This window comes from Theropithecus gelada, chromosome 12 (assembly GCF_003255815.1).
Source record: "Theropithecus gelada isolate Dixy chromosome 12, Tgel_1.0, whole genome shotgun sequence".
Lineage (NCBI taxonomy): Eukaryota > Metazoa > Chordata > Mammalia > Primates > Cercopithecidae > Theropithecus > Theropithecus gelada.
In genome coordinates this window covers 79,533,489-79,545,753 of record NC_037680.1, presented here as the reverse complement: position 1 = coordinate 79,545,753, position 12,265 = coordinate 79,533,489, and the positions used below count along the sequence as shown (strand labels likewise).

At 39.5% G+C, this 12,265-nt stretch overlaps 1 protein-coding gene and 1 pseudogene across 1 annotated transcript in view; both read left to right on the top strand.

Annotated features, from left to right (window-relative positions):
- Nucleotides 1–12,265, top strand: part of ICA1L (islet cell autoantigen 1 like) — a 94,741-nt gene that overhangs the window by 27,327 nt on the left and 55,149 nt on the right. The window contains exon 4 of the mRNA XM_025404607.1: nt 10,630–10,798. Within this exon, the coding sequence (XP_025260392.1) occupies nt 10,637–10,798 (162 nt within the window). The 5' untranslated portion in view covers nt 10,630–10,636. The remainder of the gene's footprint in view (nt 1–10,629; nt 10,799–12,265) is intronic.
- LOC112636738 lies at nt 79–1,663 on the top strand (annotated as a pseudogene).

The window sequence follows — 12,265 nt, the reverse complement described above, 5'->3', positions numbered from 1 at the left end:
CAAAACTCCGTCAAAAAAAAAAAAAAAAAAAGACCAAGAAGCAGCGTCTCTGCTCCTTCTGGGATCTTTATGTGGTTCAGCCCACCTGCCTCCACTCCTGCATTGACCATGTCCATCAGGGTGAGCCAGAAGTCCTACAAGGTGTCCACCTCTGGCCCCCAAGCCTTCAGCAGCTACTCCTACACATGTGGGCCCGATGCCTGCATCAGCTCCTTGAGCTTCTCCTGAGTGGGTAGCAGCAGCTTTCTGGGTGTCCTGGGCAGAAGTTATGGTGGGGCCAGCAGCATGGGAAGCATCACTGCCGTCACAGTCAACCAGAGCCTGCTGAGCCCCCTTAACCTGGAGGCAGAACCCAACATCCAGGCTGTGCGCACCCAGGAAAAGGAGCAGATCAAGGCCCTCAGCAACAAGTTTGCCTCCTTCATAGACAAGGTACAATTCCTGGAGTACCAGAACAAGATGCTGGAGACCAGGTGGAGCCCTCCTGCAGCAGCAGCAGATGGCTAGTACAACATGGACAACATGTTCGAGAGCTATTTCAACAACCTTAAATGGCAGCTGGAGACTCTGGGCTAGGAGAGGCTGAAGCTGGAGGCAGAGCTTGGCAATATGCAGGGGCTGGTGGAGGACTTCAAGAACAAATATGAGGATGAGATCAACAAGCGTACAGAGATGGAGAATGAATTTGTCCTCATCAGGAAGGAAGTGGATGAAGCTTATATAAACAAGGTAGAGCTAGAGTCTTACCTGGAAGGGCTGACTAAAGGGATCAACTTCTTCCGGCAGCTGTAGGAAGAGGAGATCCAGGAACTGTAGTCCCAGATCTTGGATACATCTGTGGTGCTGTCCATGGACAACAGCCGCTCCCTGGACATGGACAGCATCATTGCTGAGGTCAAGGTGCAGTATGAGGAGATCACCAACCACAGCCAGGCTGAGGCTGAGAGCATGTACCAGATCAAGTATGAGGAGCTACAGACGCTGGCTGGGATGCATGCGGATGACCTGCGGCATACGAAGACTGAGATCTCTGAGATGAACCAGAACATCAGCCAGCTCCAGGCTGAGATTGAGGGCCTCGAAGGCCAGAGGGTTTCCCTGGAGGCTGCCATCACAGATGCCGAGCAGCATGGGGAGTTGGCTGTTAAGGATGCCAATGCCAAGCTCTCCAAGCTGGAGGCTGCCCTGCAGTGGGCCATGGCATGGCAGCTGCATGAGTACCAGGAACTGATGAACATCAGACTGGCCCTGGACATCAAGATCACCACCTACAGGAAGCTGCTGGAGGGCGAGGAGAGCCGGTTGGAGTCTGGGATGCAGAACATGAGTATCCATACCAAGACCACCAGTAGCTATGCAGGTGGTCTGAGCTCAGCCTATGAGGGCCTCACAAGCCCCAGCCTCAGCTATGGCCTCAGCTCCAGCTTTGGCTCTGGCATGGGCTCCATCTCCTTCAGCCACACCAGCTTCACCAAGGCCGTAGTTGTGAAGAAGATTGAGACCCACGATGGGAAGCTGGTGTCCGTGTCCTCTGACATCCTGCCCAAGTGAACAGCTGCAGCAGCCCCTCCCAGTGCCCCTCCTGCAGCTGCCCCAGAGCCTGGGAGGGAGGCCGCTGTGTAGGGGAGTACAGGGAACAGGAGGCCCACCTGAGGCTCAGCCTTAGCCCTCAGCCCACCTGCGGAGGAGTTTACTGCCTGGCGATCCCCCTTGCCCATGCCTCCAGCTACAATTGCTTTTTTTTTTTTTTTTTTTTGTCCAAAATAAAACCTCAGCTAGCTCTGAAAAAAAAATAATAATATTAATGGCTACAATAATTTATTAAGGAATATACAATATAAAAAGATGTAAATTGTGACATAAAAACCATAAAATGTCGGGCAGGGTAAAGTATACAATCAAAGTTAAGTTGTAATCAGCTTAACATAGCCTGTTATAACTATGAGCTGTTTTATGTAAGCCTCATGGTAAACACAAAGCAAAAACCTACGGTGGATAAACAAAAGATACAAAGTAAGGAATTAAAGCATACCACTAGAGAAAATATCGTCTAATCACAAAGGAAGAAGGCATGAAAGGAAAAAGGAACAAAAGAGCTATAAAACAACCAGAAAACAATGAACAAAATGGTAGTACTAAGTCCTTACCTATCAATAATTACCTTGAATGTAAATAGATTAAATTCTTCAACCGAAAGACAGAGTGGCTGAATAGGTTAAACACACACACACACACACACACACACACACAAACTGAACTGTATGCTGCCTAGAAGAGACTCACTTCACCTTTAAGGACACATTTAGATTAACTGAAAGGATGGAAAAAGATACTCCATTCAAATGAAACCAAAAGAGAGTGGGGTTAGATATAATTATATCAGGTGCAGTACACCAGTATGGTTTGTATATTTTGTCCCCTCCCAATCTGATGTTGAAATATGACTTCCAGTGTTGGAGGTGGGCCTGGTGGGAGGTGTTTGGATCTTGGAGGCAGAGCCCTCATGGATGGCTTGGTACTCCCCATGGTGATAAGTGAGTCCTCATGGGATCTGGTTGTTTAAGGGAGTATTGTGCCTCCCCCTTCTTCTCTTACTCCTTTTCTCACCATGTGATGCACTGGATCCCAATCCCCTTCCACCATAAGTAAAAGCTCCCTGAGGCCTCATCAGAAACAGATGCTAGCACCATACTTCCTTTACAGCCTGCAGAACCATGAGCCAATTAAACCTCTTTTATTTATAAATTACCCAGCTTCAGGTATTTCTTTATAGCAACACAAAAATTGTCACACATTTTGTCAAAAAACTATAGAATGAGACAATTATTATATAATGAAAAGGGATCAGTTCATCAAGAAGATATAATAATTGCAAATATGTGTGCATGCAACATCAGAGTTCTTAAATACATAAAGCAAATATTAATAGATCTGAAGAGATAGATAGCAATGCAATAATAGGAGACTTTAATACCCCACTGTCAACAATAGACAGACATCCAAACAGAAATTCAGTGAGGAAACACTGGAATTCGACTACATTTTAGACCAAATGGACATAACAGATATATGCAGAACGTTCCATCCAATATTAACAGAATACACATTTTTCTCAGGAACACGTGGAACATTCTTCAGAATAGATCATATCTTAGGCCACAAAATAAGTCTTAAAAAATTTATTAATAAGATTGAAGTAACATCAGGTAGCTTTTTCAATTGCAATGGTATGAAACTCGAAATAACATTTGAAAATTCACAAATATGTGGAAATTAATTTTAAACACATGGGTCAAAAAAGAAATTTAAAGGGAAATTTTAAAAATCTTAAAACTGCTGGGAACAGTGGCTACACCTGTAATCCCAGCAGTTTGGGAGGCTGAGGTGGGTGGGTCACCTGTGGTCAGGAGATCAAGACCAGCCTGGCCAACACAGTAAAACCCCGTCTTACTAAAAATACAAAAAATTAGCCAGGCATGGTGGTGGGCGCCTGTAATCCCAGCTACTCTGGAGACTAAGACAGGAGAATCTCCTGAACCCGGGAGGCAGAGGTTGCAGTGAGCCCAGATCATACCATTGTACTCCAGAGCCTGGGCAACAAGAGTGAAACTCCATCTCAAGACAAATAAATAAAACTAAAATCTTGAAACAAAAATGGAAATACAGTATCCCAAAACTTGAGATGTTGCAAAAGAAGTTTGAAAAGAGAAGTTTATAGCAATGAATGCCTGTATCAAAAAAGAAGAAAAGCCCTAAATAAACAACCTGATGTTACCTTTTAAGGAACTAGAAAAAGAAGAACAAACTAAGCTCAAAGTTAGGAGAAAGAGAATCATAAATATCAGAGCAGAAATAAATAAAATAGAGACTAGAAAAACAGAAAAGATTAAGAGAAGAGCTGGTTTTTAAAAGAGAAACAAAATTGATAAAACTTTAGTTAGATTAATAAAAAAGAAAATGCTTAAAATCAGAAAGAGGAGACATTACAGCTGCTACCACAGAAATACAAAGGACCATAGACTACTATAAAAAAATGATACACCAGGCTGGGCACAGTGGCTCATGCCTGTAATCCCAGCACTTTGGGAGGCCGAGGTGGGTGTATCACTTGAGGTCAGGAGTTCGAGACCAGCCTTGCCAACATGGTGAAACCCCATCTCTAATAAAAAATACAAAAATTACCTGGGCTTGGTGGCACACACCTGTAATCCCAGCAACTTGGGAGACTGAGGCAGGAGAATTACTTGAACCTTGGAGGTGGAAATTGCAGTAAGCCAAGATTGTGCCACTGCACTGCAGCCTGGGCATCCAAAAGAGACTCCATCTCAAAAAAAAAAAAATCAACAAATTGTATAACCTAAAAGAAATGGGTAAATTCCTAGACACATACTAACTTAAAAAGACTAAATCATGAAGAAATTGATAATTTGAAATGACCAGTAATGAGTAAGGAGATTGAATCAGTAATAACAAGTCTCCCATTAAAGAAAAGCCCAAACTTGATGATGCCACTGCTGAATACTACTAAACATTTAGACAATTAAAACCAATCCTTCTGAAACTCTTCCAAAAAATTGAAAAGGAAGGAGATCTTCCGAACTAATTTTACAAAGGCCTGATACCAAAGGCAGACAAAAACAGTACAAGAAAAGCAAATTATAGGCCAATATCCTTGATAAACATAGATGCAGAAATCCTCAAGAAAATACTAGCAAACCAAATTCAACAGCATATTAGAAGGGTCATTCACCATGATCAAGTGGGATTTATCCCTGTGAATTTGCATATTCACCGTATGCAAATCAGCAGTGATACACCATATTAACAGAATAAAGGACAAAAACTTTATAATTATCTCAATAGATACAAAAAAGGCATTCAACAAAATTCAGCATCCTTTCATGATAGAAACACTCAACAAATTAGGTAGAGAAAGAATGTCTCTCAACACTGTAAAGGCCTTATATGACAAGCCCATAGCTAACATAATGCTCAGTGAAAAGTTGAAAGTTTTTTCTGAAATCAGGAACAAGACAAGTATGCCCACTTTCAGCATTTCCATTCAACACAGTATTGGAAGTCCTAGCCAGAATAATTAGGCAAGAGAAAGAAAAGGCTTTCAGATTGTCAATGAAGAAGTTAAATCATCCGTTCGCAGATAACATGATTTTATATTTAGAAAACTCTAAAGACTCCACCAAAAAACTATTACAAGTAATACATTCAGTAAAGTTGCAGGATACAAAATTAACACAAAAATCAGTAGTGGTCAGACATGGTGGTTTATACCTGTAATCCCAGGACTTTGGGAGGCTGAGGTGGGAGGATCACTGGAGGACAGGAGTTTGAGACCAGCCTGGACAACATAGTGAGATGCCCATCTCTACAAAAAAGAAAAAAATTAGCCAGGTGTGGTGGCACGACCTGTAGTCCTAGCTACTTGGGAGCCTGAGGTGGGAAGATTGCTTGAGCCCAGGAGTTTGAGGTTACAGTGAGCCATGATCATGCCATTGCACTCCAGCCTGAGTAACAGAGTAAGACTCCACCTCCAAAAAAAGAAAAAAAAAAATCAGTAGCATTTCTACATACTAACAACAAACTATCTGATAAATCTGGCCATGTGCAGTCCCTCACGCCTGTAATCCCAGCACTTTGGGAGGCCAAGGTGGGAGGATCACTTGAGGTCAAGAGTTTGAGACCAGCCTGGCCAACATGGTGACACCCCATCTCTAGTAAAAATACAAAAATTAGCCAGGCATGGTGGCATGCACCTGTAATCCCAGCTACTCAGGAGACTGAGGCAGGAGAATTGTTTGAACTTGGGAGGTGGAGGCTGCAGCAGCACTGCACTCCAGCCTAGGCGACAGAGCAAGACTCCATCTCAAAAAAAAAAAAAAAAAAAAAAGGAAGAAATCAATAAAACAATGCCATTGACAATAGCTAGTAAAAAAATCAAAATACTTAGGAATAAATTTAACCAAGGAGATTAGCCATTCTACAATGTATACACATTTTAAAACATTATGTTATACGTCATAAATATATACAATTTTTACTTGTCAATTAAAAATAAATAAGCCTGGGCAACATAGTGGGACTTTGTCACTACAAAAATAAAAATAAATTAGCCAGGCATGATGGTGTGTTTCCTGTGGTCCCAGCTACTCCAGAAGCTTAGTTGGGAGGATTACTTGAGCCCAGGAATTTGAGACTGCAGTGAGCTATGATTGTGCCACTGTACTCTAACCAGGGCAACAGAGTGAGACCCTGAATCTGTAAGTAAAATAAGTAATGAAAAAAGTATATAGCTAAAAATTAGAGGTGTCAGTGTATGTAAATTTTATGGAAAAGAACCATATGATGATGATGATGGAGTGAGGTGGTAAAGAATGGGTAAACATATCAATGATGTTTTTTAAAATGGTAGAATTGATAATTGAGCTGCTATTTTATTGTTGTCTGTGTATGGTAGGGTTTTTTGTTTTTATTTTTTGAGACGGGATGTGCCTCTTTCACCCAGTCTGGAGTGCAGTGGCACAGTCCTGGCTCCCTGCAACCTCCACCTCCCAGTCTCAAGTGATCCTCCCACCTCAGCCTCCTGAGCAGCAGGGACTGCAGGTGCCAGCCACCACACCCAGCTAATTTTTGTATTTTTTGTAGAGAAAGGATCTTGCCATGTTGCCCACGCTGGCCTTGAACTCCCAAGCTCAAGCAATCCACCCACCTCAGCCTCTCAAACTGCTGGGATTACAGGTGTGAGCCACCACACCCGGCCTCTATGCATGTAAAAGTTATATAATGTGAAGAAATTAAGAAAGAAACAATAGTCTTATATTTCTGAGGACATTTACCAATTATGGTCATTCCATTCTTTTCTATAAATCCAAATTATCTGGTGTAATTTTCCTTAAGACTGAAGAATTTTTTACCATTTTTAATTTAAAAATTATTTTTAATTGAGAAAATGGTATATATTTGTCATGTACATTATGTTTGAAACACTGTGGAATGGCTAAATCAACATAATTAACATACGTATTACATCATCTTTTTTTTCTGGTAAGAACACTAAAAATCCTGCTTCATAGATATCTCCAAGAATATAATACATTGTTATTAACTATAATCCCCATGTTGTACAATAGACCTCCGAGAAGGTAATACATCATTATTAACTATTGTCCCTCTGTTGTACAATAGAACTTACTCCTTCTAACTGAAATTTTGTGTCCTTTGACAAACATCTTCCCAATACCCCTCTCCCCAGCCTCTGGTAACTACCATTCTACTCTCTACTTCTATTAGTTCAACTTTTTTAGATTTTACATGTAATTGAGATCATGTGGTATTTGTCTTTCAGGTTTATCCATATTGTCACAAATGACAAGATTTCTTTCTTTTTAAAGGCTGAATAGGTCACGTTTTCCTATTTCTTTATATGTCTAGTGTTTTTTTGATCGGATACTTGGGATTTTGAATGATGCATTTGAGAGATTGCGGATTCTGTTTTGCTTTTCTGAAACAGAATTTTTATTTTAGAAGCCAGTTAACTTGACTGAACTCAGACTCCAAACTGTCTCCTCTGTAGTGGTAGTGCTGAAATCTTTACTTAGTTATTTCATTTTTCAGTGACTGATTTTCTGTCCTGATTCTTGGGTTTCCCTCCCTTGCCTCAAGATTAGTTTAGTGATTAGCACAGGTCTTGGGAGGATTTTATATACAAATTTTGGGGTTTCCTCCTCTTTGGCTCCCTCCCTTTTATGAAATCTCTCCTAAATATCTGATAGTTCTGCCAGCCTTGAACTCTGTTATCTATGTCAAGCCAGTAAGACTTGGCTTCCTGCCTAACCTACCCCCAGTGGTAAGCAGATTTAGCAGTGCCCTCAGTCATAAAACTACAAATGTGCAAATCCCACCTTTTGCAGATTTATGCTCCCGGTCACTTGCTCCCTTTGCCAGGGACCATGTGCCCTCTGCAGGCAAAATAGTTTCCAGAATGGAGGAGTCGAGTTTTTGATGTCCAATCAGATAAGTTACTCTTTCTCTTCCAAAGAGATACTGAGAGAGTGGTTGCCGAGGACAGGAGTATATTGTTTGAACTACATCAACATGGAAGTTGACGCAGGGAAGAGGTATTCTCTTCTGATACTCCCTAGTATTTTGTTCTCCTAATTGAGCTTAAACCTGCAGTCAGTTTAGTAGAAGAGATTAACAGTTTGTCATATGGTTGGACTGCTGATAAGTCTTATAAAATTGGGAGGGGAGGGAAGGAGGAGGAGGACTGAAAGCAGTTGAGAGCAACCAAAAGAAGAAAGAAACTGGAAGGGAAAGAAAAACTAAGTTTCTCTCAAGACACTCGATGTGTCAGAACAATATAATGCTTATATCAAATCCGTGCTCCCTAGGTACCCAAATTAAATTTCCTCTCTATTCCAAATAATGTCCAGACAAATTTTCCAGGATAACATATTAAGAGATTTGGCAATTAAATGGTGACTAATATATACTGCCCAGGAATGTAGGAGGATATCCAAAGGATAATAATCCAGAGGGTATCTGGAAAATTGGCCACTTTGTGGACGTTACAGCTTGTCCTTGTTCTGTTTTATGCTTTTTATTTAAATCTGCTTTGCCTGATACTAATATAGCTATTCTAATTTCATTTTGTTTCTATTTACCTGGTATATCTTAACTCATATCTTTATTTTTATGTTTCTGTGTCATTTTGTTTTAAGTAGATCTCAAATAGCATATAGTTGGATTTCGATTTTTGTTTTTTATGATTTGAGATTCTTTGTATTTAAAAAGAAGTTTGCATCTATCATACTAAATGATATAATTGTTCTTCTTCTTCCATCTTCTTGTTTTGTACTTTGTGTTATATGCCTTACTCCTGTTTTTCCCACTCAGTCTTTTGCTTTTGCTCAAGTTTTTCTGGCTCTTTTGTTTTACCCCTAGTAATTTGGAAATTAAACATTCTATTTTTATTTAATTAGTAATTACTTAAAATTAAAAGAAAATGAACCTCTATTTCTTTACTAACATGAAAAATACACTAGCATCTATCAATGTGTTTGGAAATAACGAGTGAGTCACATACTTTAGTATTTCCCTTTTGTTCCTACTCTTACAGTTTGTTGGAATAATTTGAGCTTTAGATCCAAACTGTTATTAGTATTTATTCTTTTTATATATCCTTAAGAAATACTTTTCACATTTGCATTTCCTTATGTAGCCATGTTAACCTTGTTAAGAATAACTTCTTAGAGGTTATTTTATTTTATTTTTTGAGACGGAGTCTTGCTTTGTCACCAGGCTGGAGTGCAGTGGTGCGATCTTGGCTCACTGCAACCTCTGCCTCCTGGGTTCAAGTGATTCTCCTGCCTCAGCCTCCTGAGTAGCTGGGATTACAGGTGCGTGCCACCACGCCCAGCTAATTTTTTGTATTTTAGTAGAGACAGGGTTTCACCATGTTGGCCAGGATAGTCTCGATCTCCTGACCTCGTGATCCACCCACCTTGGCCTCCCAAAGTGCTGGGATTACAGGCGTGAGCCACCACGCCTGGCATATGTTAATTTTTATGTTTACATTTTATAATGTCCATCTGTATTTCTTTTATAACATATCTTCCCTTATACCTAAGGACTTTGTGTTGATTTATTGGACATTAAAATGTTTCTTTGAGTGATTTTTAAAGAGTATGTGTTGGAATCTGCATATCTGAAAATATTAAATGGATGTTTGTCTGACATGGCAATTATAACTATAGGAAATCTTCCTAAGGAACTGATAGTAGTATGTAAAGATGTATGTACAAGTTTATTTTGCAGTTTTATTACAAAAGCAAAACTTAGAAAGTAATAAACATCTATAAATAGATACCAGTCAAATAAAATATAATTTTCTCTAGACATAACTGCAAAATCTTAAGTTTTATTACCTTTGTCATCTAAAATTAATATAAATATAATCTTTTGCCTATTTCATGTGCAAGTTGAAATTGTAACATACATTTAGACCATATAAAGCAAGCATTAGCATGTCACACTGAGAACATCAATAATAGGGGCCGGATGTGGTAGTTCACACCTGTAATCCCAGTGCTGCATGAGGCTGAGGCAGGAGCTTGCTTGAGCCCACGTTATCGTGAACTATGATTGCACCACTACATTACAGCCTGAGCGATGGAACGAGACCCTGACTCTAAAAAAAAAATATATTTAGTACCTTTTTTCTATTTGTCAGATTAAATATTGGCTAGCTAAATGTATTTATTATTGATTTTTTTTTTTTTTTTTTTTTTTGAGACGGAGTCTTGCCCTGTCTCCCAGGCTGGAGTGCAGTGGCACGATCTCAGCTCACTGCAAGCCCCACCTCCCCGGGTTCACGCCATTCTCCTGCCTCAGCCTCCCGAGTAGCTGGGACTACAGGTGCCTGCCACCACACCTGGCTAATTTTTTTTGTATTTTTAATAGAGACAGGGTTTCACCGTTTTAGCCAGAATGGTCTCGATCTCCTGACCCTGTGATTCGCCTCCCAAAGTGCTGGGATTACAGGCATGAACCACCGTGCCCGGCCTATTATTGAGAATTTTTACAAGCAGTTTAATTTTAGTCTGTTCATTGTAGTCACTCCATGGATTCCTTTGGGCAACCCAGACCAGAAGATAATCAGTCAGTAGTCAGCAGAATGCAAAAGAAATACTGGAAAACTAAACAGGTCTTTATCAAAGCAACAGGAAAAAAAGAGGATGAGCACTTGGTGGCGTCTGATGCTGAACTGGATGCTAAACTTGAGGTAAATTTGAGCATTCTATGTATTGCATATAACCGGCCATTATTTGGGGCTCCAAGGGGGACTGCAACAAGTTTTCACACTGGAGAGCTTATGGGGATAATAGAATATTTAGTTGTATCCAGCTGTCAATCAGAGCTCTGACTAGGAGGTCACAGTTCTCACAAACTGAAAATTTGCAAAACTGGTATTCACTAACTTAGATAAAATATGAATAAAGTAGTTTCTCTGGCACACATATTATAGTTTTTAAGCCAAGTCTTAATGAATTAATTACATTCTCAATTGAGACCATGTACTCATTATATATCAAGTCATACTATTTTGTAGTACTTTGATATGAAGTCTTATACCTCATTGAAATAATTAAAATCAAACAGCAAATGAATATAATAGTTATTGTTTCTATTTTATTAAGAGATAGAGTTATTGAAATATTTCCTAATGCCTTTTTTGACTGTTTTTTATTTTAAATAATTGCCGTGAAACAATTTTAAAGCAATAAATGGTTTAAAGTAAGTAGGCTAATTAGAGAAGAGTATAATATAAATGAATAAAAAAGTCTGATTTTTTTTTTTTTTTGGACGGAGTTTCACTGTGGTTGCCCAGGCTGGAGCACAATGGCGCAATCTCGGCTCACCACAACCTCTGCCTCCTGGGTTCAAGCGATTCTCCTGCCTCACCCTCCCGAGTAGCTGGGATTACAGGCCTGCACCACCATTCCCAGCTAATTTTGTATTTTTAGTAGAGACAGGGTTTCTCCATGTTGGTCAGGCTGGTCTCAAACTCCCGACCTCAGGTGATCCACCTGCCTCAGCCTCCCAAAGTGCTGGGATTACAGGTGCGAGCCACCATGCCCAGCTCAAATGTCTGAATTTTTAAATGCAGATTTAATAACTCAACACATATATATATATATACACACACACACATACACACACTAATTTAAGCTAACTCTTACAAATATTTCTAAGCAGGGATTCTGTTATACTTGGAATATAATCATTATGGTGGGATTCTTAAAAATATGGGTCTAATTAAACTGGTCTTGATCAAGTATTTTCATTCTGCAAAAAGTAAACTTACTGCCAAAACAAATACGGAAATAGATAAAAAATTTGACAAGATTTTACTATTTGTATTGAAAAGTATTCCTAGGATTCAGTGACAAATGTGTAAAAATGAAGACTTTATCATTATTGGTGTTGTATGTTTTAACACAACAGGAACTTGTTCCAGATATATTCCCATAGAAGTGGGAATGTATGAGGTTTTGGTATTGTTTTACATTGTTAGGTCATCTGTGGGTGACATGTTTTATATTCAGTGTAAATCTGGCCATTAGATAAGTATTTGGAATCAACCAAGAACTTTCTCCCACATTTGTATTTTTAAAAATGAGAAACAGTTTTATTATAAAAATAAAAATAGTACGTAAACCTATGGAAAAAATACCAAGCATAATCACGT